Source organism: Elephas maximus, chromosome 2, assembly GCF_024166365.1.
Source record: "Elephas maximus indicus isolate mEleMax1 chromosome 2, mEleMax1 primary haplotype, whole genome shotgun sequence".
Taxonomy (NCBI): domain Eukaryota; kingdom Metazoa; phylum Chordata; class Mammalia; order Proboscidea; family Elephantidae; genus Elephas; species Elephas maximus.
The window spans coordinates 4,138,593-4,166,462 of record NC_064820.1 but is presented as its reverse complement, the minus strand read 5'-3'; the positions used below and the strand labels follow the sequence as shown (position 1 = coordinate 4,166,462).

Sequence of the window (27,870 nt, the reverse complement as noted above, 5' to 3'; positions counted from 1 at the left end):
TAGTCGTGATCAGTGGAATCCATGAATATGCACGATGGATTGCCTCATGCCTTCCTCCCGTCCTGAGGTTTGCTGTCAGGGGGGCTCTGCGTAGCTCCCACTCTTTTGTGCGCATTTTCAGCTGGGGGATTCCAAGGGCTGTCTTTCAGGAACCAGAGGCAAAGGCCAGATTGAGTTCTTTGTCCCACAGGATACGAGATGAATATACAACAAACTAGAAAATTAGACCATTTATTTAAAGGAGGTTCAGTAAGGGATAGCTCCTGGGTTTGTTTGTTTTGTTTTTAATTTAAAAGAGTATGGTACAAAAACAGGTTGGTCACACAGAAATTTGGGAGAAGTGACGTTTTGGAAAAACTGTCTTTAGTCACTAGGGTTTTGGTGGGGGTTTCCAGTTATGTTTTGTTTCTCTCTCTCTCTCTGTGTGTTTGTGTGTATGTGTGTGTAAATATTCTGTGTAACTTGTTGGGATTTTTGAGAGGGTCAGTAAACACCACCCTCAGGGTTCAGAGGACAGCCTGGCTGGCATCCAGCCCAGGATTGCTACAGGCTTAGAACTTGCCAGAACACAGCCTTCTGTGGGCAGGGGCCACTTATCAGTTGCCCTGGAGTCAATTCCAATTCACAGCTCAGCCCGTCCTAGAGGCCTCTCTTGCGTGCCGGGGCCAGATTACCTAGTAACAAGGTAAGCACGGGCTTACTTGTGCTTACTTACTAATCTCTAGTGACCAATTTCGCATAATTTGAAAAAACACGTGAAATTGTCAACTACAGATTAGTGAGTAAGCACAAGTGAGCCTGTGCTTTCCTGTGATTACTGGGTCAACCTTCCCTCTGAGGGACTGTACATTAGAAAGAAGGCTTTGATTCTGTAGGGGTGCTGTGGGGTTGGGAGAGAGACATATGCCAGCCATACCTGGAAGCAGAATTCTCGATGTGGTGAAAAAATGTGAAATTATTCACTAAAGATGATCTGGTAAGCAAGGTGAGCACCATGCTTACCTTGCCTATTAGATAAATTGGCCCCTGTGCTGTACCCCAACCTCCGGAGAGTTCTGCTCACCTGGCCCATGTCCAGATCTGATTTCTCTCCCTGTGTGCTGCGGTCGTTGTCAGCTTTCCTATAAATGTGTGGCTTCTGTTTCTCACCCACCACCCACATTACAGCAGATGCCATGTCCCAGGTGGTATCCCCAGAGCCCCCAGCAGTGGGTCGTGTGCAGAGAGGTTACACACGTTTGCTGACTGAGTGATGGATCCTGTACCCAGCCTGCCTCCAGAGCAGGGCCTTCCTTCCTTCCCTCTGTTTCTCAAAGCTGCTACTCCCAGTGCAAGCCCTCTGCTTTTCTCCCTAACGTTTTAGAACAATTACCAAACGCCTCCTGAGCCTTTACAACAGGCCTCCGAGGTAGGTGGTAATGCCATCCTCCCATTTTACAGATGGAGAGACCGAGGCATGGAACAGAGAATTAACTTGCCCAGGGTCATGGGAATAATAAGCAATGGAGCTGAGAAGGGAGGGCATTGGTGGTTGAGTGGTAGAATTCTCACCTTCCATACAGGAGACCGAGTTCAATTACCAGCCAGTGTGCCTCACACATAGCCGCTACCTGTCTGCAGGTGGAGACTTGTGTGTTGCTACAGTACTGAACAGGTTTCACAGGACTTTCTAGACTCAGATGGACTAGGAAGAAAGACGGGGAAATAGGCTTTTGAAAATCATTCAACGAAAGCTCTATGGATCACATCAGTCCAATCTGTAACCGATCATGGGCATAGCACAGGACTGGGCAGCATTTTGTCCTGTTGTACATGGGGTCACAGACCTGGGCTCATCTCTGTCGGAGTGTCTGAGCTCAACAGGGCCACCTCTGGTGCTGCGTCTCCTCCTCCACTTCTCACCTTGCTCCCTCACCAATCCCGCCCTACTTGCCATGTTCACAGATGTGCCCAGGTGTGTATGTATCTATACCATTCACTCATCCTTGCTTCCAGCCTGCCTGGGAAAACCAATTTTTTATCAGGTGCCCTTCACTCCTGGGAGCCCTTGTGTCGTGCAAATGGTTAACACACTCAGCTGCTAACTCAAAGGTTGGAGGTTCAGGTCCACCCAGAGGCACCTCGGAAGAAAGACCTGGCAGTCTACTTTCAGCAGAGCAGCCATTAAAAACCCTCAGGAGCACAGTTCTACTCTCACACACAGAGGGGAGCCGTGAGTTGGAGGCAGTTCGTGTCCGTTGCTTCTGCCCTCATCAACCGCCACAACAAAACTGGCCTTCTTCATTACCCTTGAAGTGCGTGCTTACCTAGTATTCAGCCGCTGTTGTTGGTGAATGACTATTTCCATGGTGCAGCTGAAAGAGCATGGCTTTCCAATAAGAGGACTCATTACTTATAAACACAGCAATTCAGTTTCTTTATGTGTAAAATGGTGCTTATACCCCTTTCATAAGGCTGTTGTGAAGTTTACATTTAATACATAAAATACTTACTAGACTCGCTGGGCATGTAGGTCTTGAAAATGTTACCAATTTACCAGTAGTATGGTAATCATCTAGCTTGTGGTTTGTATACCATTTGGCATACTGGCACCATTGCCCCCTTCAACAGAACGGATACCAGGATTTGGGGACAAATGAAATACGGTGTGTCATCAAATCCACGCAGGGAATTTTTTCTCAATATGAGCTATTTTTAATTAGAGCATTTAATTTGAATCTAGTTAAGGTCATCCCAGAAATATTCTGAAGTGCAGTGAAGGTTTTCTGAAAGGAACATTCATTACTTTTGATTAGAGGGCAAGTATCGTGCCTGATAAATATTAATGCCGTAGCAGGTATTTTAACAAGACATTAGCGTTGCCTTTGCCTTTTGCAGCCTGTCTGAAATAAGCTTTAAGACTTTCTTTCTCTAGTTATAAACAAAACACGTTCTGCTTATTGTTTAGCCAAATCTTTCATTTGGCAACAACAACAAAAAAATTCAATTTGCAAAATATATTGGGTTTCCATTGATTTGTGTGTTCTTAAATCACACACACACAAAAAAAGGCAAAGCCATCTAGATAATAGCCTTTTAAAATCTGGCTTTGATGTGTTGTTAGCTCTGCATTTTTTCCTTGCAGTAGCAATGTACATATCCCTTGGAAAAATAGATGCACCTGAACCTATCAGTGCCTAGTCGGGGCTGGCCTTTCACCTCCCCATTTGTTTTGCCTCATTTGTATTTTTAGATGAAGCAATGCATTCTGATTTTAAGCTTAGAGGCAACTTGGCTAAATGGTTGCATTATGTGTAAGCAGTAATGGCTGTTTTTACAAGAAACAGGCGTTTGTCAAGAAATGGAATACATAGAGAATACCCTTGCATTCTAACCCCTCTTCCCATAATGTCATGAACGTTGGAGACAGAGCTTGCCCACCTCCACAGCCCTTCATTGTACCCTCTAGACCATAGCAGGTTGCAGCCCCTCCTTGTTCTTTTCCGTCACATTTAGACTTCTGAGAGGAAGCAGCAAATTGGATATTGTTGTTGTTGTTAGGTACCCTCAAGTTGGTTCCAACTCATCATGACTCTGTGTACAACAGACTCTGTGTACAACACTGCCCAGTCCTGCACCATCCTCACAGTCATTGTTATGCTTGAGCCCATTGTTGCAGCCCCGGTGTCAGTCCATCTCACTGAGGCTTTTCCTGTTTTTTCCTGATTCTCTACTTGACCAAGCATGATGTCCTTCTCCACTACTGGTCCCTCCTGATAGCATGTCCAAAGTTTGTGAGACAAAGTCTCATCATCCTTGCCTCAAAGGAGTATTTTGGCTGTACTTCCTCCAAGACAGATTTGTTTATTCTTTGGGCAGTCCACGGGATATTCAGTATTCTTCGCCAACACCATAATTCAAAGGCATCAGTTCTTTTTCAGTCTTTCTTATTCATTGTCCAGGTTTCTCATGCAGATGAGGCAATTGAAAATACCACGGCTTGGGTCAGGCTCACCTTAGACCTTAAGGAGACATCTTTGCTTTTTAACACTTTAAAGAGGTCTTTTACAGCAGATTTTCCAACTGAAATAGGTCCTTTGATTTCTTGACTGCTGTTTCCACAGGCGTTGATTGTGGATCCAAGTAAAATGAAATCCTTGACAACTTCAGTCTTTTCTTCATTTATCATGATGCCACTTATTGGTCCAGTTGTGAGGATTTTTGTTTTCTTTATGTTGAGTTGTAATCCATACTGAAGGCTGTGGTCTTTGATATTCATCAGTAAGTGCCTCAAGTCCTCTTCACTTTCAGCAAACAAGGTTGTGTCACCTGCATAACTCGGGTTGTTAATGAGTCTTCCTCCAATCTTGATGCCCCATTCTTCTTCATATAGTCTAGCTTCTTGGATTATTTGCTCAGCATAGAGACCGAATAGGTATGGTGAAAGAATACAACCCTGATGCACACCTTTCCTGACTTTAAACCATGCAGTGCCCCTTTGTTCTGTTTGAATGACTGCCTCTTGGTCTAAGCACAGTTTCCTCGTGAGCACAATGAAGTGTTCTGGAATTCCACTTTCTGGTATCCTCTGCTTTCGTGCAGGATCCATCTGACATCAACAATAACATCCCTGGTTCCAAGCCCTCTTCGGAATCCAGCATGAATTCCTGGCAGCTCCCTGTTGATATACTGCAGAAGCCACTTTTGAATGATCTTCAGCAAAATTTTACTTGCTTGTGATAGTAATGATATTATTCTCTAATTTCCGCATTCATTTGGATCACCTTTCTTGGGAATAGGCATAATATGAACCTCTTCCGGTCAGTCAGCCAGGTGGCTGTCTTCCAGATTTCTTGGCATGGATGGGTGAGCACTTCCAGCTCTGCATCCATTTGTTGAAACACCTCAGTTGGTATTCTGTGAATTCCTGGAGCTTTTTTTTCACCAGTGTCTTCAGTGCAGCTTGGACTTCTTCCTTCAGTACCATAGTTTCTTGGCCATATGCTACCTCCTGCAATGATGGAATGTTGACCAATTCTTCTTGGTACAGTGACTCCATTTATTCCTTCCATCTTCTTTTTTTTTTTTTTATTGGTGGTTTGTATTTTTTTTTAATAACGTTTATTAAGCTTCAAGTGAACGTTTACAAATCCAATCAGTCTGTCACATATAAGTTTACATACATCTCACTCCCTACTCCCACTTGCTCTCCCCCTCTTGAGTCAGCCCTTTCAGTCTCTCCTTTCTTGACAATTTTGCCGGCTTCCCGCTCTCTCTATCCTCCCATCCCCCCTCCAGACAAGAGTTGCCAACACAATCTCAAGTGTCCACCTGATATAATTAGCTCACTCTTCATCAGCGTCTCTCTCCCACCCGCTGACCAGTCCCTTTCATGTCTGATGAGTTGTCTTCGGGGATGGTTCCTGTCCTGTGCCAACAGAAGGTCTGGGGAGCATGGCCGCCGGGATTCCTCTAGTCTCAGTCAGACCATTAAGTTTGGTCTTTTTATGAGAATTTGGGGTCTGTATCTTTTATCCCACTGATCTCCTGCTCCCTCAGGGGTCCTCTGCTGTGCTCCCTGTCAGGGCAGTCATCGATTGTGGCCGGGCACCAACTAGTTCTTCTGGTCTCAGGATGATGTAGGTCTCTGGTTCATGTGGCCCTTTCTGTCTCTTGGGCTCTTAGTTGTCGTGTGGCCTTGGTGTTCTTCATTTTCCTTTGCTCCAGGTGGGTTGAGGCCAATTGATGCATCTTAGATTTCCATCTTCTTTTGATGCTTCCTTCATTGTTCAGTATTTTGCCTGTAGAATTCTTAAGTATTGAAACTCAGGGCTTGAATTTTTTTCTTCAGTTCTTTCAGCTTGAGAAATGCTAAGCGTGTTCTTTCCTTTTGGTTTTCTATTTCCAGGTCTTTGCATATGTCATTATAGTACTTTATTTTCTCTTCTAGAGCCGCCCTTTGGAATCTTCTGTTCAGCCCTTTTACTTTATCATTTCTTCCAGCCATTTTAGCTACTCAGCATTCAAGAGCAAGTTTCAGAGTCTCTTCTGGCATCCATTTTGATTTTTTCTTAATTTCCTGTCTTTTTAATGACCTCTTGCTTTCTTCATGTATGATGTCCTTGATGTCATTCCACAAGTCGTCTGGTCTTTGGTCATTAGTGTTCAGTGTGTCAAATCTGTTCTTGAGATGGTCTCTAAATTCAGGTGGGATATACTCAGATTGTACTTTGGCTGTCATGGGCTTGTTCTAATTTTCTTCAGTTTCAGCTTGAACTTGTATATGAGCAATTGATGGTCTGATCTGCAGCCAGCCCTGGCCTTGTTCCAACTGATGATATCGAGCATTTCCATCATCTCTTTCCACAAATGTGGTCAGTTTGATTCCTGGATATGCCATCTGGTGAGGTCCAGGTGTATAGTCACTGTTCATGTTGTTGAAAAAAGGTATTTTCCATGAAGAAGTCATTGGTCTTGCATAATTTTATCATGTGATCTCCATTGTTTCTATCACAAAGGCTGTATTTTCCAACTACCCACCCTTCTTTGTTTCCGACTTTCAAATCCCATTGACCAGTAATTATCAATTTCAGACTGCAGAAATTGGTAAAAATCCTGAATCTCTTCATCTTTGGCCTTAGTGTTGGTGCGTAAATTTGAATAATATTCATATTAACTGTTCTTCCTTGTAGGCCTATGAATATTATCCTGTCACTGACAGTGTTGTACTTCAGGATAGATCTTGAAATATTCTATTTGATGATGAATGCAAAGCCATTCCTCTTCAATTTGTCATTCCTGGCATAGTAGACCATATGACTGTCTGATTCAAAATGTCCAATACTAGTCCATTTCAGCTCACCAATGCCTAGGGTATCAATGTTTATGCATTCCATTTCAAATTTGACAATTTCCAATTTTCCTAGATTCATTCTTCATACATTCCAGGTTCCAATTATTAGTGGATGTTTGCAGATGTTTCTTCTAATTTTGAGTCATGCCACATCAGCAAATGAAGGTCTTGAAGGCTCGACTCCATCCATGTCATTAAGGTCAACTCTACTTTGAATAGGCAGTTCTTCACTAGTCATGTTTTCAGTGCCATCCAACCTGAGGGACTCATCTTCTGGCAGTATACCAGACAGCGTTCTACCGCTATTCATAAGGTTTTCACTGGCTAAGTTTCTTCAGAAATAGACCACCAAGTCCTTCTTCCTAGTCTGTCCCATTTTACAGATGAGGAAACTGAGGCACAGAGAAGTTAAGTGGCTTGGCCAAGGCCATACAACTAGTGATTGCAGAACCTAGAGTTGAGCCCAGTTTGCATGACTCAAAAGCCCTGTCAGTTAATTAGTGAACTTAAGGAAGTGGTGGTTGGAGAGTGGAAAATGACCCCAGGAAGAGAAAAGAAAAGGTGAAGGGAAGAAACATGTCAGTGGAGGTGGACTTGGGAGCTGAGGACGGAGGGAGACAAGGAAGAATGCAGCTGAATCTCAGGTTTCCAACTTAAGGGATTTGCAATTGATGATGCAATTGACAGAAGTAGGAGAATGGAGAATAAAGTTGTCCTGTGGGAGAGGAAACGATAGTCACACACCTAGATACACAGGTTTGTGTTAGAACCGTCCACATGGGTGGTGGTTTGTCTCGAAGCCATTAGTCAACAATTCTTGGTTATAGATCTCCATAAGTTGGGTCTTACATACCTGTTGACTCATCATCCAGCCCACCTGTCATTTTATCAGCAGGGATGTCAAGAACACTGCTTCCCTATTTATCTAGTGTTTATATATGCTTTATTTAAATCTCTCTCTTAAAAAGCTTATAAAAATTAATATAGTACAATATTTTAAAATTAATAAAGAAACTGGAGTTAAGGAAACGTGAAAAATAAGATGAAACCAAAGTTAAGAATGAAACACAGGATGTAAATAACAAGGCCCTGGACATGTTCTAGAAGTCTGCACACATGAGAGAGGCAGGATGACTGCAGGAAGTTGAACTGGCTGGTTGGGAAGCTGGATGGTCCACTTACACACCTCATTAACCTCTCTGTGCCCCCTTCCCCATCTACACAATGAGGATAAAAATAGGAACTCCTTCAGGGAGTCACTGTGGAGACTATACACACACATCAAACCAAAAACACCAGAATCATTGCCCTCCAGCCAATTCTGACTCAGGGCGACCCTATAGGACAGAATAAAACTGCCCCATAGGTTTTAAAGGAGTGGATGGTGGATTCGAGCTGCCAGCCTTTTGGTCAGCAGCTGAGCTCTTAAACAGTGCGTCACCAGGGCTCCGTATACATACCTGTTGTTGTTAGGTGCCCTTGAGCCAGTTCCGACTTATCGTGTGCCTGTCTACAACAGAACAAAACACTTCCTGGTCTTGTGCCATCCTCACAATCATTGTTATGCTTGAGCACATTTTTGCAGCCACTGTGTCAACCCATCTCATTGAGGGTCTTCCCCTTTTTCTCTGACCCTCTACCAAGCATGATGTTCTTCTCCAGGGACTGGTCCATCCAGATAACATGTTCAAAATATGTGAGATGTAGTCTTGCCATACTTGCTTCTAAAGAACATTCTGGTTGTACTTCTTCCAAGACAGACTTGTTCGTTCTTTTGGCAGTCCATGATATATTCAATATTCTTTGCCAACACCACAATTCAAAGGCATCAATTCTTCTTCGGTCTTCCTCATTCATCATCCAGCTTTTACATGGGTAGGAGGCGATTGTAAACACCATGGCTTGGGTAAGGCGCACCTTAGTCTTCAAGGTGACATCTTCACTTTCCAACACTTTAAAGAGATCTTTTGCAGCAGATTTGCCCAATGCAATGTGTCTTTTGATTTCTTGACTGCTGCTTCCATAGGTGTTGATTGTGGATCCAAGTAAAAGGAAATCCTTAGCAACTTCAATCTTTTCTCCATTTATCATAATGTTGCTTATTGGTCCAGTTGAGAGGATTTTTGTTTTATGCTAAGGTATAATCCATAATGAAGGCTATGGTCTTTGATCTTCATCAGTAAGTGCTTTAAATCCTTTTCACTTTCAGCAAGCAAGGTTGGGTCATCTGCAAACACATAAATAGAGATAAATAGCTGCCATCGAGTCGATTCTGACTCATGGTGAAGTTACGTATAACAGAACAAAATGTTGCCTGGTCCTGCATCATCTTCATGATTCCCAACACGTTCAAGTCCATCATTATGTTTACGGTGTCGATCCATGTCACTGAGGGTCTGCTCCACCCTCACTGGCCCTCTACTTCATCAATCATGATGTCCTCCTCCAGTGATTGATCCCCCCTGATGCTGTGAGTCTGCATCAAAGCAAGTGAGTTAGACAGTGTTCTGTTGTGATCCATAGGATTTTAACTGGCTGATTTTTGGAAGTAGATCACCAGGCCTTTCTTCCTAGTCTTTCTTAGTTTGGAAGCTCAACTGAAACTTGTCCACCATGGATGACCCTGATGGTGTGTGAAATACTGGTGGCATAGCTTCCAGCATCACAGCAACACACAAACCACCACAGTATGACAAACTGACAGACACATGGTAGCAGAAAATACATAAATTCATACATACATATCTACATATACACATACATTATTACTATTATTAGTTTTGAAATTTCTAGCAGTGAAAACAGGGAGGAGAACAAGAACCATGCTTCAGCGTCAGTCAAATAAAATCAGATCATTCACTCATTGATATATTTGAAAACCAGTTTGGGTCAGGATGGAGTTGGACCCTCCATGGGTTTGGAACCCAGACCCTGACAAAGAGGCCCCGTAACGGTGAGGACGCTTCTGTAGTGAGCAGGGAGCTTAGTTCCAACCTTGTGGCGACTGTTTTTTTAAAGCAGTGGGTGTTGGGGGTTCACCGGTCACCCCTTAGTGTACAATATAGTAAGGTATATTTTAATACAATAGGCTCTGTGCTTCCTGCCCATTTTCTGTGGGCAGGTGGAGCACAGCAAGCATCCAGCTTAATCCAAGTTCAGTGAACCAAGAGGCACTATGGACGGCAGTTCTCCATGTATCATTTCTGCCTCTGAGGTTGGTAAACCCAGGAGGTTGAGAGTTCAAGTCCTGCTGCCCAACAGGTACTGAACTCAGGTGTCTGCAGCCACCAAGTGAGCACAGACATGCACACTCTGAAGGCCACTCCCCCAGGAGAGGGTGGACCCCCTTTGGAGAACCAGGGTGTCTGAGCCGATGTCCCCACGTTGATGGAAGAGAGGGAGTGGTCCCAGGGCAGGAGGACAAGATGTGCCTTAGCAATGCAGAGTCCTCTTCCAGGTCAGAAAAATGGGGATTTGAACATCAGAAGTGTTCCAGCATAGACACAGAGCCAGGCACACAGAAGGTGGTCCATAAATATTTGATGAATGAAAGAAAGGAAGGAGAAAAGAGGGGAGAGAATAGGAGAGGAAGGTCCTATTAATTTTAGCCCAGAAAATCACTTCAGTCGTTACCAAACAGCCACATGGGCCGTAGAACAACCTCAGTAAGCATGCCACCTGCATTAAGAAAGCTTCCTTGCTGGTGGGACCTGCAAAGCAAAAGGCGCTCCATGTAACCAGAGAGTCGTCTTGCTGTGTAGCTGGAAGTCAGGTGAATATTTGGAGATAACTAAGGGATTATTTAAGGAGCTCCGGTGGCACAGTGGTTAAGCACTCAGCTGCTAACCAAAGAGGGCCGGCGGTTTCAGCCCACCAACTGCTCAGCGGGAGAAATATGTGGCAGCCTGCTTCCGTAAGGATTTACGTCCTTGGAAACCCCGTGGGGCACTTCTGCTGTCTCCTACAGGTTCGCTGTGAGTCAAAATCGACTAAACAGCAATGGGTTTAGGTTTTTTTTTTTTTTTTTTTTGGCTTTTAAGGTATTCTTTGGGTCTTGCTGTGTAGCTAGAAGTCTGTTGAATATCTGGAGATACCTAAGGGTTTATTTGGGTGGTGGGAGAGACAGCTGTTTGGTACCACCATCAAATAGCTATCAAAAGCTCAGTTATAAGGACTTTGTGAATTGACTTGGCCTGTTCTGGGGACTGACCATCATTTTTTCCAGGGTATACTAAGCCCAAATCAGTTATTGACTTGGATTGAAACCCTACTCCCAGGACCCAATCTCATCCTTTATCGCTGAGGCCAACGAAGCTTCCAGACAGGACCTCCTTTGTGACACCTAGATTCAGGAAAATGCAAACCGTTTCTCCCATGGCAAATGTCTCCTCCCTACTAGGATATTTGCAGTTTTTAGGCCCAGAATTCTGCTTGTGGATTTAACAGCTCTTGCTTCCTGTTAAGAGGCAAGATGTTTTCCAGAACACCCCTCCAAGCTCTGTTTTCCCTCCGAGTCATGAGACTAGAAATATTGGCAAGCGATGAGAGAAAAGAGCAAGTGTACTTAAAGAAAAGCCCTTTCCATTTCAGCCAAAGGTAGTGGACAGTCTGCTTCCTATTTCTCATTTTTAAATGGTCTGGTTTTTCTCCCCCAATTTTATGTTGAGGATCTGGGGCAGCAGTACTGTTCGTTCATCTTTTTCTCAAGGGATGAAATTCACCTAAAGCCAGGAAGAAATCTTTCTTTCTTGACCAGAAATTTAATTCCTCATGTCTATTCATGTTTATATTACATAGTGCAGGGCTCCTCAACCAAACGAAAGCAATTCTGTCCCCCGGGGACGCTGGCAATGTCTGGGGGCATTTCTGGTTGAGGGGATGCTACTGGCATCTAGAGGGTGGAGACCAGCAATGCGGCTAACATCCTACCCTCCCCCCCACCACAGAGAGCAATGCGGCCCGGATGCTGATAGTACTGGGGTGAGAACCCTGCCTTAGTGCTGTGACTCACTGTCCTTATTGAAAGACTGTGTGTCCTGCGGGAATACAGTCCCGTCACTTTACCTCCCCTTTACCTGCTGCCTTGGCTTCTTCTGTTTTCCTGTCATCTCGAGTATGGTTTATATCCACTGTCCCCATTTTCCATGTCACCTCTCAGAGGTGGTTTCCATCCTCATCGTCCATGGAGAACTCTCCCCCAGGCTCACCAGTTGCCTCCCATCTGGTGCGTCCCATCCCCTTCTCAGCTCTGGTTGAGGTCCTCCAGGGCCCAGTGGGATTTAATACGCATCCCGGAAGTCATTACCTGAGGCCCAAACAATTCTGTCCTGGAACTCCTTCCCAGTTCTCCCTACTGACTCGCCTGCCTTGGCCTATTAACCACTGGGGGCACTCCCCTGGGCCCACCCCTCACCCACATTAGTGGACACCTCAATGGTCCTTCTGAGAGATGATTCCCAAGTATGAGCATCAGACAGCTCTGACCTCCACCAGACCCTGAAGACTCACTTCCTGCATTCCTCCAAGCTATTTCCTCTGGGATACCCAGCTGTCAACCTAAGTGTTAGCTAGTTAGTTAATTTGTTAGTTCCCGTTGAGTCAGCTTTGACTTATGGAGACCCCATGGACAGCTGAACGAAACGTTGCCTGGTCCTGCGCCATCTACACTGCCATTTGGGTGCTCAAGTCCATTGTTGCAGCCACTATTTTGAGTGCTTTCCAACATCAGGGAGCCCTGGTGGTGCAGTGGTTAAGAGCTACAGCTGCTAACCAAAAGGTGGGCAATTTGAATCCGTCAGCTGCTCCCTGGAAACCCTGTGGGGTAGTACTATTCTGTCCTGTTGGATTGCTATGAGTCAGGATTGACTCAACGGCAAGGGGTTTGATTTGGTTTTGGTTCCAGCCTAAGGGGCTCATCTTCCAGTGCTATGTTGCACAATATCCTGTGATCCATAGGGTTTCCACTGGCTGGTTTTCAGAAGTGGATCAAGCACTAGGCTTATCCCTAAGGGTGGTCATCCAGTAAACTAGCGCTCATTAAGCGTTTGCCCTGTGCAGACGCGGTTATAACTGTGGAGCTGTACAGATGAATCAAACACAGGCACTACCCTTTTGGAGCTCACAAACCACTGAGACTTTGAAAGAGACACAGCACCGATGGCAGTGCCAAACTAGACACTCATTCCAGCAACAAGGGGTGCAGGCGGATGGTGCTGGCCCTCCCCAGGCTGGGCTGGGGCACATGTTGGCCAAGCCTGGGAGGCTGAGTAGCACACCAGCCTTGTCAGTGCACCTGGTCCTTACATGTTTGGCAGACGTGAACCTTCAAAACATGGAAATTAATGCATTTTATAAGTTACACACATATACTAGTAGAAAACCCATTTTTAAAACCTAACCAGAAATAGAAACTTAAAACGGGTGAACTCCAGAAGTAAATACAAATATAACAGGAGATCTAAATTAATGGTAATATGAATTAAAAAAAAAAAAAAAAAACACCTGTCGCCATCGGGTATAGCCAGTAGTCCACAGAATGTTTTTAGTTTGAAGATACCTGAGAGACGCAAGCCAATGTCTTCTAGTGTCTCCTTCGGCCACATGAAAAAGAATTTGTGTACAAGACTCCATTGAGATGAGATGTTGTGTGCCAAAGAGTCAATTCCAACTCATAGCAACAGAGTAGAACTGCCCCATAGGGTTTCCTTGGCTGTAATCTCTATGGGAGCAGAGCGCCAGGGCTTTCTCCCACCGGGCCAATGCGTGGGTTTGAACTGCCACCCCTTCAGTTAGCAGCCAAGCACTTAACCATTGCACCACCAGGGCTCTGAACTGAGATGTAAATTCCTACAGTCTCTGCAGCACACGCACAGCATCATCTTCATGTGTCCCTTCTGCCTGGAGCCTCGGGGGGGTTTGCGGGTCTGTGGAGCCCTAACCCTCTGTGTGTGCAGATCTGTGGAGCCCTAACCCTCTGTGTGTGTGCGGGTCTGTGGACCCCTAACCCTCTGTGTGTGCCCAGGTCTGTGGACCCCTAATCTTCTGTGTGTGCCCAGGTCTGTGGAGCCCTAACCCTCTGTGTGTGCAGATCTGTGAAGCCCTAACCCTCTGTGTGTGTGGGGGGGTCTGTGGAGCCCTAACCCTCTGTGTGTGTGCCCAGGTCTGTGGAGCCCTAAACCTCTGTGTGTGTGTGGGCCTGTGAAGCCCTAACCCTCTGTGTGTGTGGGCCTGTGAAGCCCTAACCTTCTGTGTGTGCAGATCTGTGGAGCCCTAACCCTCTGTGTGTGTGCGGGTCTGTGGACCCCTAACCCTCTGTGTGTGCCCAGGTCTGTGGACCCCTAATCTTCTGTGTGTGCCCAGGTCTGTGGAGCCCTAACCCTCTGTGTGTGCAGATCTGTGAAGCCCTAACCCTCTGTGTGTGTGGGGGGGTCTGTGGAGCCCTAACCCTCTGTGTGTGTGCCCAGGTCTGTGGAGCCCTAAACCTCTGTGTGTGTGTGTGGGCCTGTGAAGCCCTAACCCTCTGTGTGTGTGGGCCTGTGAAGCCCTAACCCTCTGTGTGTGTGGGCCTGTGAAGCCCTAACCCTCTGTGTGTGTGGGCCTGTGAAGCCCTAACCCTCTGTGTGTGTGGGTCTGTGGAGCCCTAACCCTCTGTGTGTGTGCGGGTCTGTGGACCCCTAACCCTCTGTGTGTGCCCAGGTCTGTGGACCCCTAATCTTCTGTGTGTGCCCAGGTCTGTGGAGCCCTAACCCTCTGTGTGTGCAGATCTGTGAAGCCCTAACCCTCTGTGTGTGTGGGGGGTCTGTGGAGCCCTAACCCTCTGTGTGTGTGCCCAGGTCTGTGGAGCCCTAAACCTCTGTGTGGGTGTGGGCCTGTGAAGCCCTAACCCTCTGTGTGTGTGGGTCTGTGCAGCCCTAACCTTCTGTGTGTGCAGATCTGTGGAGCCCTAACCCTCTGTGTGTGTGCGGGTCTGTGGACCCCTAACCCTCTGTGTGTGCCCAGGTCTGTGGACCCCTAATCTTCTGTGTGTGCCCAGGTCTGTGGAGCCCTAACCCTCTGTGTGTGCAGATCTGTGAAGCCCTAACCCTCTGTGTGTGGGGGGGTCTGTGGAGCCCTAACCCTCTGTGTGTGTGCCCAGGTCTGTGGAGCCCTAAACCTCTGTGTGGGTGTGGGCCTGTGAAGCCCTAACCCTCTGTGTGTGTGGGTCTGTGCAGCCCTAACCTTCTGTGTGTGCAGATCTGTGGAGCCCTAACCCTCTGTGTGTGTGCGGGTCTGTGGACCCCTAACCCTCTGTGTGTGCCCAGGTCTGTGGACCCCTAATCTTCTGTGTGTGCCCAGGTCTGTGGAGCCCTAACCCTCTGTGTGTGCAGATCTGTGAAGCCCTAACCCTCTGTGTGTGCGGGGGGGTCTGTGGAGCCCTAACCCTCTGTGTGTGTGCCCAGGTCTGTGGAGCCCTAAACCTCTGTGTGTGTGTGGGCCTGTGAAGCCCTAACCCTCTGTGTGTGTGGGCCTGTGAAGCCCTAACCCTCTGTGTGTGTGGGCCTGTGAAGCCCTAACCCTCTGTGTGTGTGGGTCTGTGGAGCCCTAACCCTCTGTGTGTGCAGATCTGTGAAGCCCTAACCCTCTGTGTGTGTGCGGGTCTGTGGACCCCTAACCCTCTGTGTGTGCCCAGGTCTGTGGACCCCTAATCTTCTGTGTGTGCCCAGGTCTGTGGAGCCCTAACCCTCTGTGTGTGGGGGGGGGTCTGTGGAGCCCCTAACCCTCTGTGTGTGCCCAGGTCTGTGGACCCCTAATCTCCTGTGTGTGCCCAGGTCTGTGAAGCCCTAACCCTCTGTGTGTGGGGGGGGGGGGGTCTGTGGAGCCCTAACCCTCTGTGTGTGTGCCCAGGTCTGTGGAGCCCTAAACCTCTGTGTGGGTGTGGGCCTGTGAAGCCCTAACCCTCTGTGTGTGTGGGCCTGTGAAGCCCTAACCCTCTGTGTGTGTGGGCCTGTGAAGCCCTAACCCTCTGTGTGTGTGGGCCTGTGAAGCCCTAACCCTCTGTGTGTGTGGGTCTGTGGAGCCCTAACCCTCTGTGTGTGTGCCCAGGTCTGTGGAGCCCTAAACCTCTGTGTGGGTGTGGGCCTGTGAAGCCCTAACCCTCTGTGTGTGTGGGCCTGTGAAGCCCTAACCCTCTGTGTGTGTGGGCCTGTGAAGCCCTAACCCTCTGTGTGTGTGGGCCTGTGAAGCCCTAACCCTCTGTGTGTGTGGGTCTGTGGAGCCCTAACCCTCTGTGTGTGCAGATCTGTGAAGCCCTAACCCTCTGTGTGTGTGTGGGGGTCTGTGGAGCCTTAACCCTCTGTGTGTGTGCCCAGGTCTGTGGAGCCCTAAACCTCTGTGTGGGTGTGGGCCTGTGAAGCCCTAACCCTCTGTGTGTGTGGGCCTGTGAAGCCCTAACCCTCTGTGTGTGTGTGCCCACGTCTGTGGAGCCCTAACCCTCTGTATGTGTGCCCAGGTCTGTGGACCCCTAATCTTCTGTGTGTGCCCACGTCTGTGGAGCCCTAACCCTCTGTATGTGTGCCCAGGTCTGTGGAGCCCTAACCCTCTCTATGTGTGCCCAGGTCTGTGGAGCCCTAACCCTCTGTGTGTGCGGGCCTGTGAAGCCCTAACCCTCTGTGTGTGTGGGTCTGTGGAGCCCTAACCCTCTGTATGTGTGCCCAGGTCTGTGAAGCCCTAACCCTCTGTGTGTGGGGGGGGGGTCTGTGGAGCCCTAACCCTCTGTATGTGTGCCCAGGTCTGTGGACCCCTAATCTTCTGTGTGTGCCCACGTCTGTGGAGCCCTAACCCTCTGTATGTGTGCCCAGGTCTGTGGAGCCCTAACCCTCTGTATGTGTGCCCAGGTCTGTGAAGCCCTAACCCTCTGTGTGTGGGGGGGGGTCTGTGGAGCCCTAACCCTCTGTATGTGTGCCCAGGTCTGTGGAGCCCTAACCCTCTCTATGTGTGCCCAGGTCTGTGGAGCCCTAACCCTCTGTGTGTGAGGGCCTGTGAAGCCCTAACCCTCTGTGTGTGTGGGTCTGTGGAGCCCTAACCCTCTGTATGTGTGCCCAGGTCTGTGAAGCCCTAACCCTCTGTGTGTGCGGGCCTGTGAAGCCCTAACCCTCTGTGTGTGCGGGTCTGTGGAGCCCTAACCCTCTGTATGTGTGCCCAGGTCTGTGGAGCCCTAACCCTCTGTGTGTGGGGGTCTGTGGAGCCCTAACCCTCTGTATGTGTGCCCAGGTCTGTGGAGCCCTAACCCGCTCTATGTGTGCCCAGGTCTGTGGAGCCCTAACCCTCTGTGTGTGCGGGTCTGTGGAGCCCTAGCCCTCTGTGTGTGTGTGCGGGTCTGTGGAGCCCTAACCCTCTGTGTATGCAGGTCTATGGAGCCCTAACCCTCTGTGTGTGTGTGCGGGTCTGTGGAGCCCTAACCCTCTGTGTGTGTGCAGATCTGTGGAGCCCTAGCCCTCTGTGTGTGTGTTGCAGGAGCCGGAGAGGCAGTACCTGCACATTGGCACCATGGTGGAATTTGCCTTCGCGCTGGTGGCGAAGTTGGAGGCCATCAACAAGCACTCCTTCAACGACTTCAAGCTGCGAGTGGGTACGTTGTGCCGTCGAAGATCTAGCTGGAGAAAAGGCTTGGCCTGGAGAGTAAGGGTGTGGGGGAATGTCTGTAGTCCTCCAGCGATAATGGAGTAGACCAATTACAAGTGCGTATCTAGAGCACCAGGACTGGGTTGCAGCTGCCAGCCCCTGAGGTACTTTTGTGGAAATTAGGAAAAGACATCCCCAGTCTCCTTTGGTGGAGCCCTGGTGGTGTAGTGGTTAAGAGCTTGGCTGCTAACCAAAAGGCCTGCAGTTCGAATCCACCATCCACTCCTCGGAAACCTTATGGGGCAGTTCTGCTCTGTCCTACAGGGTCACTAGGAGTTGGAATAGACTTGACAGCAACTGGTTTTGGCTTTTGGCATCCCCTTTGGTTGGATGCAAGGATTCCTGGTAGTGCAGTGGTTAAAGCACTCAGTTGCTAACCGAAATGGTGGTGGTTCAAACCCACCAGCTGCTCTGTGGAAGAAAAACCTGGCATTCTGCTCCCATAAAGATTTACAGCCTTGGAAACCCTGTGGGGCAGTTCTACCCTGTCCTATAGGGTCACTGTGAGTCAGATTTCACTCATCAGCAAGGGACTGTTGGATGCAGGCAGCAGGCACTGGCTTGGCAAGTAGAGCAAGGGCTGGACTTTGGTCCAGCTCGGTCCCCCGCCTCTGTCCAACCCAGGGCCCCTTCTGTAAGGCACAGCCCACCCAGCCTGAAGCCATCCTGCAGAGCCAATGACTGTAACTCATCGGCTGACAGCGACTTCATTATTTCATGGACCACTGCCAAAGGAACTAGGGCCGTATCGACTGTGAGCTGCACCCAGCTTTCAGAGACGGAGAGATAGGAAGAAAAAATGTGCATCTTGGAATTGTTGAATACAGTCACACTCCTGGGTCACGACCGACAAGATCACCAAATATAGGCCTGAGGTCCTGAATAAAGATAGCTTTCAACTTCTATGCCCAAATGTAAGAAAAATCCAACTTTCTATTAAAAAAAAAAAAACTATTAAAAAAAAAGTCCTGATTTCTAGTCAGTTCTTCACTTACTTTAAGCTGATTCTGTAGCATTTCACGATTGTCGTGGAGTCCCTGGGTGGTGTAAACGGTGAACGAGCTCGGCTTCTACCCAAAAGGTTGGAGAGTGGAGTCCACCCAGAAGTACCCAGGAAGAAAGACGTGGGGGTCTACTTCAGAGAAACCAGCCACTGAGAACCCTGTGCAGCACAGCTCTGCCCTGACACACGTGGGATCATCAGGACGGAGTCAACCTGACGGCAATGGCTTGGTCTGGGTTTTATGACTACTTACTGGCCTTTTACAAACTTGTATCAAAAAAAAAAAAAAGTGTTTTAAAGCATCGAATTAGCCTGCAGCTGCTGGTGCTGCGAGCCCAGCTCTTCACGAACATTCATGATTTGTAAAGGCTTCTTTGTCCATTTTCTGCTTTTCTTGGCACACGTTTTGCAGCTTCTGAAAGTAACTACAAATGAAAGTTCTTTTAACAAATTCCATCCGAATGGTTTTTAGCTTTCTCTTGTGTACAGATTTCAAGTTTTAATCCTGATGTTTAGGGTTGTTTTCTTCCTTTGGTTGTATGTGTGTTCTGAATTTAAAAGCATAGAAATATTTTACATTTCTTTAGGAAATGGTAGTCTCTTCTCTGCAGACGCTGTTGTCAGCACCCTCAGCATATTCTCCTTCATGCTCTCCCACCTTTGTGCCAAGGAGACATGGGCCAGGCAGGCAGGGGACCACCCTCTGGGCAGCCACCTCCCAGATCCAACCCGGGGGGTCCTGTGACAGGACCTTCCCCACCTCTGACCCCAGAGCTTTACCTGGGCTGAAGAACCTCCTTTATTCTCTGGACAGCTTGAAAATGGGCTTCTCAAGCGTTCATACTATTCCCCACACCTTTTATTGTTTACATTTATTTCATGGCAGAGCGACCTCATCTATAAATACATATGGGCCGAGACAGTATCGCTGTTCCCTGCAGCATGGGAATGAGACTGGCCTTGTCAGTCAGCTGCGCTAACCCAGAGAAGTTTTCTTGGTCTAAGCTCTAATGATGTAGAGGATCAGCGGAAAAGAGGAAGAACCTCAATGAGATGGACTGACACAGCGGCCGCAACAATGGGCTCAAACATAGCAATGATCACGAGGATGGTGCAGGACTGGGCAGTGTTTCCTTCTGGTGTACCTGGGGCCGCTGAGAGTCAGAACTGACTCGACGGCATCTAACAACAATGACAAACCCTAATAATACTTTCTAAATTAATGTGAGCATTTGAGTGGAGCTCCTTCAATGCTTGTTGACTGCCTGCTTCACACTGATTATGGATGAAGTAATTATTGTCTATACTCAACCCACCTATTGGTCCAGTTAGACTCCTGAGTAAGCCCGACTGGACATTTTGCTGGCCTGGACCTTCCCATCCCCTAAAACCCAGCCTCTTCAGGAGGCCGCATCCCTGCTGGGCTTGGAGCACAGTGCCCTCCAGTGGCCATTCCCGGGTAGAAACTCGGAAGTGTGATGCTGCCAGCACAAACAGAAAGGAGACAGCGAAAATAAATAAATGCTGAATCTGCGCCTGCCCTCCTGGTCTACACATCAAGGTGGAGAGCCAGCCGGCTAGTTGGAACCACAAGGCACGCACGTCCGCCCTAAGTAGAGATTGCCCATCACCAGCAATATGCAGTGCACAGTGCGGGGTCCCCTGCTGCACCCCAGCTGCTGACCTAGTTAGCGTCACAGAGACCGCTGGAAGAAAAGCTGGTGGCAGGAAGGGCTGTTGACTCCTGGAGCTGGGAACCCAGAGATACAGCTGGAACCGAGGATGTGGGTGTCTGAAGCAGAGGTGTGCAGGTACTGGGTGTTCCATAGCACCAAAGAGCAGGTTTCTCATCTTGGGCACACCTTTGTGCTGCGTTTCCTGGCCTGACTTCCCATTGCTGTCGGGGAGCTTTGCCTGAGATCCGTGGTGGACAGTGGTATGTGAGGCAGTTAGTAATGGGGATGATTGTCTCAGAAACACCCTCAGCAGTCAACAGTTTGACTAATGTGGTCAGGTGTATCCTGGATTCAAGAGATGATATGGCAGGAATAATCAGTGTCTCTCCGTATCCCTACTTCTGCCTCTACGCCCCTCGTGAACCCACCCCCCAGGAACATCCGTTAATGACAATCCTGTTCAGTTGCCATGACTGAGAGGCCATCACTGTCCCTTCCCCATTAGTGCTGCCCGGGGTCCTGATGATCTGGGGAGCTAACCCATGGTGCCGTGTACCCCAGCTTTCCAAGAAACTGTCTAAAGCCTTGTCTCTTGTTGCTGCATACCACTCGTGTCCAGGGCTTCCTTTGGGCACCTTCTGGCTAAGTCTCCTTGGAGAATCACAGCTCCTGAGGCGACTCACATGCTAGAGGTTTCATTTTTCCTTCTCTGGTGAACACACAGCAGAAAAGCCCAGCTTCCAGAGGGCCAAGAACCCGTGTGGGAGAAGCTGGCCTGGAGAGGGGGACCAGCCTGCCCTCCTCTGGAATCCCCAGCACCCCAGCATCGCCTTCAAATGCGAGTCTTCAGGGACCCCCTCCTGACTCCATGTCTGCCTCAGGGACCCCCTCCTGACTCCATGTCTGCCTCAGGGACCCCCTCCTGACTCCATGTCTGTCCTCAGGGACCCCCTCCTGACTCCGTGTCTGTCTCAGGGACCCCCTCTTGACTCTGTGTCTGCCTCAGGGACCCCCTCCTGACTCCGTGTCTGCCTCAGGGACCCCCTCCTGACTCCGTGTCTGCCTCAGGGACCCCCTCCTGACTCCGTGTCTGCTTCAGGGCCCCCCCTCCCCTTGGCTCTATGTCTGCCTTCTTGTCTTTTCCCAGTTTTGTATTTTTAGGTGACTGTCATTCCCCCATGTAAATGTTTTCCCAAAGTCTGTATCCCATCAAAGACTCTTTTGCACATAAGGAAAGAATTTCTTATTGATGACATCAGAGGACTCCCGCACCAGCCACAGTGCAAATCGAGGGGTCCTTCTGGAAAGTGGTTTAGCAACAGAATCGAAACCACTAACCTGCTTTTCTTGGATTCATTAAATTTCTCAGCGAGATGTTGTCAAACACAACATCCCTAACCGTGGGAAGGGAAGACATGGGAAATTGCAGTCCTTTTGAGCAGGGCTGTGGGGCAAATTACAGGGCTTTGCAGTCTTCTTCCACCTTCTACGAGCAGTGCGTCTGTGCCATTCCTCCTCTTTCTCATCTGAAAAATGGAGGTGACAATGAAAGTATCACCTCCTAGAGTCCTTCTGGGAATTGAAAGGGTTAATACACGTGGAGCACTTACAACAGTGCACCACAAATAGAAAATGCTGCCCAAATGTTGGTTCAATGTCAGGGAGGGTGTGTGTCAGAGTCGTAACCTTTCATCATACCTATTCAGTCTGTATGCTGAGCAAATCATCCGAGAAGCTGGACTGTCAAGCATCAGGATTGGAGGAAAACTCACTAACAACCTGTGTTATGCAGATGACACAACCTTGCTTCCTGAAAGTGAAGAGGACTTGAAGCACTTACTAATGAAGATCAAAGACCACAGCCTTCAGTATGGATTACACCTCAACATAAAGAAAACAAAAACCCTCAAACTGGACCAATAAGCAACATCATGATAAACAGAGAAAACACTGAAGTTGTCAAGGATTTCATTTTACTTGAATCCGCGATCAACACCCATGGAAGCCACAGTCAAGGAATCAATGGACACATTGTGTTGGGCAAATCTGCTGCAAATGGCCTCTTTAAAGTGTAAAAAAGCAAAGATGTCACTTTGAAGACTAAGGTGTTCCTGACCCAAGCCATGGTATTTTCAGTTGCCTCATATGCATGCAAAAGCTGGACAGTGAATAAGGGAGACCAAAGAAGAACTGATGCCTTTGGATTGTGGTGTTGGCAAAGAATATTAAATATACCATGGACTGCTAGAAGAATGAACAAATCTGTCTTGGAAGAAGTAGAGCCAAAATGCTCCTAATAAGTGAGGAAGTGAGGATGGTAAGACTTTGTCTTACTTACTTTGGCCATGTTATCAGGAGGGAACAGTCCCTGGAGAAGGACATCATCCTAAAAACACAGGTAAAGTAACCCCCCCCGCAAAAAAAATCACTGTCATCAAGTCGATTCCAACTCACAGCGACCCCGTAGGGCTTCCAACGCCGTAAATCTCTCAGGAAGCAGAATGCCATATCTTTCTCTGGTGGACCTGCCGGTGGTTTCAAACCACCAACCTTTTGGGTTAGCAGTCAATCACTGTAACCACTGCACCACCAAGGCTTCTAAAATAAAACAAAACAAAAAAAAACCCAAACCCACTGCCTTCGAGTTGATTCCGACTCGTAGCGACCCTATAGGACAGAGTAGAACTGCCCCGTAGAGTTTGCGAGGAGTGCCTGGAGGATTCGAACTGCCAACCTCTTGGTTAGCAACTGTGGCACCTAACCATTAAGCCACCAGGGTTTCCAAAAAAAGAGGAAAACCCTCAATGAGATGGATTGACACAGTGGGTTTAACTGTGGGCTCAAACTTAGCAAGGATTGTGAAGATGGCGCAGGACTGGCCAGTGTTTTTTTCTCTTGTATGTAGGATCGCTTTGAGCCATGAGTTTAGCAAATGTTTATGTCAAATGACAATTCCCAAAAGGAGTCTTAGACTTTAACTACCCATATGGGATCAGATCGACAACAGCAGTTAGATAAGAAGCTCAGGGGCAGTGAGTATGTTAATGGTGGAGGAAGGAACAAGTCAGAGAAGGACAATGAGAATCGTTGGCCCAACTTAAAGAATGGAATTAGTGTCACTAAATTTTCTTGTAGAAATAGTTCAATTGGTGTATGTTCTGTTGTGTATACTCTCAACAACAACAAAAAATAATTATAAAAAGAAATGCCATAAACAAATTAGTAAAGAAACACTTCTGGTTTAAAACGGTTGCTGCGAGCTAACCTTGTTAACCAGAATGTCATGTCACAGGTATTAACCACGGGCCTGTAATCGCTGGTGTAATTGGCGCTCAGAAACCACAGTATGACATTTGGGGCAACACCGTCAATGTGGCCAGTCGGATGGACAGCACGGGCGTCCTGGATAAAATACAGGTAAGGCAGTGTGTTCTGCGATGGTAAAGCTGTGTGTTCTGCTGTGGTGAGGCGGTGTGTTCTGCTGTGGTAAGGCGGTGTGTTCTGCCGTGGTGCACTGCTCCTGCTCTTAGAAGCTGTGAACGAGCATAACAATGGTAATAATGACAGCCGTAGAGTAAAACAAGGGAAGGTAAGCCCAAGTCTGCATGGTATTTAATCAGATCTTTATCATTGGGGAAATGTTAACTAGCCTCTGGATTGAATAGTTCAGATAAGAACTGGGAGAATATGGAGACAGTCAAGAAACGTGGGTTATAAATATTTTCTCATGGTCCAAGCTCTCGGCAGTCAGAGTAGAGTTCTGCAGGCATCTGGCTGTGACCTTCCACAGTTAATTTAGCATTGCCAGGAGGAAAGGAGAGCTGGCTCTGCTCGTGAGATCCTGCCCAGGGAACAGTCCACACGCCCCCTCTCCTGTCACGGGAAACTGATAGCTAGGTTCCTTCCCACTATGGGCGGGAGACCACCCAGTTGCCCACCCTTGACAGCAGTGGTCTGCCTTCTTGGCTGCCAAGTCAACCATGCCCAATGGCGGCCAGCATCTGGGACCCTCTGCATGAGATGAATGCCCACTCTCAATGTCCAGGGCCACTCCAGCAATCCTGGACAACCCAGCCCCTTCTGTTTGGGGGGTGGGTACTGAGAGGCATGCCCATACCGAGGGCACTTTCCCACCCGCAGGCCAGCCGATGCCCCATCACACACCAGGTCGCCCAGAAGGTAGGCGGGAGTTTTTCATATGCTTCCCAGCTTGGTTCATTTTCCAGCACTTGGGCTAAGTACCAAAAGCAACGTAAGGGAGGCTGGTCAAGGAATGCTTTCTCTCCTGGAAATCGTAAATCCCCTACAGGTGAACGCTGAAAATGAGCTTACGCTCAGGTGGGCCTCTCAGGGGGTATTGGGCATCATGAAGCTTCATGTGATTTACAGCAGATCAGCCCCTGGAGCGGTCAGTGACCTCGGATCCCAGTGAGACAGGCTTCTGCCTGTCAGCCACGCAATGTGTGTGAGCAGAGCTCAGCCCCGGAAGGTTCAGGAGAAGAAAGGTGTGCTTCCTCCTGATGGTGTAGCTCCTCTAGCTCCAGCAGGCTCTCTGCATTTATGTGCAGAAAAAGTCGTGAGATGCCAAGAAAAATGAAAAATGAGGCTGAGACCACTAAACGTTCTGCCGAGCCCGAGGAAGACATTCTCTGTATTAGTCAGCATCACACTCCCAATATGCGATCCAGCTGTGAGGCCCCAAGTCCACACAGAAGGCCCCCTCAGCGTCCCAGCCTGGCCCCCAGGCAGGAGGGCCCCAGCTGGTGTCACTCAAAGCAGACAGCCGTCTCCCCCCGTTGGTGTTAGCTGTGGTGCAGATTGCTTGCTGGTTTGGTGTTATAAACACCGGTGGATAGCTCAGCAATGGCCAGTATACTAGTCAGCGTCAATGAACACCTCAACTGCAAAATTAATTTCAAACCAGTTGCCATTAAGTCGATTCCGATTCATGACAACCCCACGTGTGCTGAGTGGAACTGTGCTCTGTAGGGTTTTCAAGGCTGTGACCTTTCAGAAGCAGATCACCAGGCCTCTCTTCCAAGGTACCTCTGGGTGGTCTTGAACTTCCAGCTTTTCGGTTAGTAGTCAAGTGCTTATAATGATGTGTACCACTCAGGGACTCCATAAAATTAACCTCAAAGACCCCAAAAGAGGTTTGTTCTCCATGTGGAAGGCAGAACTCTAACTACCCCTGAGAACTCGGAGCATGAGAAAACACATATTCATAGTCCCAGTGCCTTGACTCCCTCCGTATTCTGTTCTGGTGCCCAAAGCCCTTTGGTGCTTCTGGCTACACCGGTCCTCCCTCTGGGACGTAGACCGGCTGGGGAGAGCAGGACGTGTCTGCCACCTGATCCCTCACCTCCGTGACTTTCCCTTCCTGCTCTGGGTAGCACGGTTAACATGCCCACTCTGGCCCCCAGTACCCACGTGGGGCTCCCCAGGGAAAGCACAGCGGGAACTCAATTCTCAACAGGGCAGTGCTTCTCCTAGGAATCAGGAGTCCCTGGGTGGTACAAACAGTGAATGCCATCAGCCGCTAACAGGAAAGTTGGACATTCAAGTCCACCCAGAGGTACCTCGGAAGAAAGGCCTGACAATCTATTTCTGAAAAATCAGCCATTGAAAGCCCTGGGGAGCAGCACCGTTCTCCCCTGACACATAGTTCTACTCTGACAGCACCTGGTTTTGCTTTGTTTTTTATTAATGGCATCTGTTTATTTGGCATGGATAATGATACCCATGACCACGTGTAACATCGTCCACCATCCCACTGCTCCAGCGTATCTTCATGCACTTTCATTTCTCCAGGGTTCTCCCAGGTTCTGTCTGTCACCTGTGTGGACGTAATCTTGCAGGGTTGAAATCATTGCAAAGACCCAGGCTTTGTTCTGCTTTCTGTGGGTGAAGTGACTGGATATTCTTCCCTTACCTCATCTAAAACGCTGATCATGATAGCCCCGTGGCTTACTTAACCCTGGAGATCACTCAATTTCAGGTCATTTCCAGTTTTGCACTTTCACAACGCAGAACTGAGCCCTGAGTTGTGCTTAAAAAGCTTGTCTTTCCATGGTCTAGTACCTCTTCAACTAACTCCTCAGAAGTGGAACCACTGGGTCAAAACACATGAGCATTTTTTGGCTGTTTTTCTTGAACTGAAATGGCTTATTCAGAGGGGCTGTGTTTACATGCTGCTGTCCTTGTTGGTGGTAGCCACTGAGTCAGCTCCCAGCTCACGGTGACCCCATGCACAGTGGAATGAAACACTGCCCAGTCCTGCACCATCCCTGTGATCGGCTGCACATCAAACCATTATGATCTGTAGGGTTTTCTGTGGCTGATTTTTCTGAAGTAGATCACCAGGCCTTTCCTCCTTGTTCATCTTAGTCTATAAGCTCCATGAAGCCTGCTTAGCATCATAACACCCTCAAGCCTCCACAGACAGATGGGTGGTGGCTGCGCATGAGGCACGCTGGCCAGGAATTGAACCCGGGTCTCCTGCATGGTAGGCGAGAATTCTACCCCAGAACCACCACTGCCGTCTGTTAACTTACCTACTAAATGCTTTTTCATTTTTTAACGTGACTTTCAGGTGACTGAGGAAACAAGCCTTGTCCTCCAGACCCTCGGGTACACCTGCTCCTGTCGAGGGATAATCAACGTGAAAGGCAAAGGGGAGCTGAAGACGTACTTTGTGAACACGGAGATGTCCCGGTCTCTCTCCCAGAGCAACCTGGCGTCCTGAAGAGCCACGTCCGTTGGGCCGGAGGAGACTGTTTCCAGGGAGGTACTCGCACTTTCAGACTGCAACGCTCGCCCCGTGCTTGACGTCCGTGCTCCGTGTGCGCTGCGGAGCACCTGCAGACTTGTTTCTGTGACCCAGTGGCATACCGTTTGGTGTCTGACGTGTGCCAAGACCGCCTGCCACTCGCACTGTGCTTACTCCTGAGCAGAAGGAAGAGGAGCGCGCTAGAAGGGATGCTTTCAGAGCCTGCACGAAGACAGGGAGGTGAAACCAACAAAATTCTTACGGCAATAAAACTAGGGGGTGTATATTATCTTCTGGTGCATGTTATTTTCTGGAAAATATGGTAGCTCGCCAACCGCATCTGCTAATCCGATACTAAAACAGGCAGTATTTGTGGATAAGTTGATTCCGTCTCCCCATTTGAAGTGTGCTGTGTGCCCCCCACCCCGCCCCCATGTCTCGTTGCCAGTGGCTGTCCCCAGCGCTGCTGGCCCCGTGGCTCTCGTCACCCGCTCAGCCGTGTCTCACGCCAGCAGCACGCCGCCATCATCACCACAGTTAGTGCTCACCCCATAGGACCGGTTTTGTACCAAACACATCTGATGTTTCAATGCCATTGTCTTTTGTAAGGTTAATTCATTAAAGATTTTACGTACTTTGGTTTACAGTGTCTGTATCTTTTTGCTGTTGTTGTCTCCTTTCTTCTTTCTCCCACGGGTCTGTTGCAGAATCAAGGTTTGTTTTCCCTTCTTGCCTTTTGAGATGTGATTGGTAGTTGCTTCAGATGAACTCTCTAGAAGCCAGTGTTAGGGTCTCCTTGAGTAACTCCAATCCAGACAAGTTTGTGATCCAGACAATTGAGAATCCAACACACTTGAAAGAAAGAAAGTGTGCGTGATGTACTTGGAGGTCTGGTTTTAATTCTGATATCTCTAGAGAGTGGTGAGACTTC

General features: G+C 48.3%; 1 protein-coding gene and 1 long non-coding RNA gene across 4 annotated transcripts in view; both read left to right on the top strand.

The window, feature by feature from the left end:
- Positions 1-27,565, top strand: part of ADCY2 (adenylate cyclase 2) — a 527,505-nt gene extending 499,940 nt beyond the window's left edge. For all 3 annotated transcript variants that reach the window (XM_049860641.1, XM_049860650.1, XM_049860633.1), the window contains 3 exons: positions 17,324-17,438; positions 23,463-23,587; positions 26,763-27,565. In XM_049860641.1, coding sequence (XP_049716598.1) covers positions 17,324-17,438; positions 23,463-23,587; positions 26,763-26,915 — 393 coding nt within the window. In that variant the 3' untranslated portion in view covers positions 26,916-27,565. The remainder of the gene's footprint in view (positions 1-17,323; positions 17,439-23,462; positions 23,588-26,762) is intronic.
- LOC126062860 (uncharacterized) lies at positions 12,363-16,416 on the top strand. The gene is made up of 3 exons (XR_007514157.1): positions 12,363-14,459; positions 14,562-15,605; positions 16,320-16,416. It is a non-coding gene; the product is annotated as an uncharacterized LOC126062860 (long non-coding RNA).
- Positions 27,566-27,870: the final 305 nt, after the last annotated feature.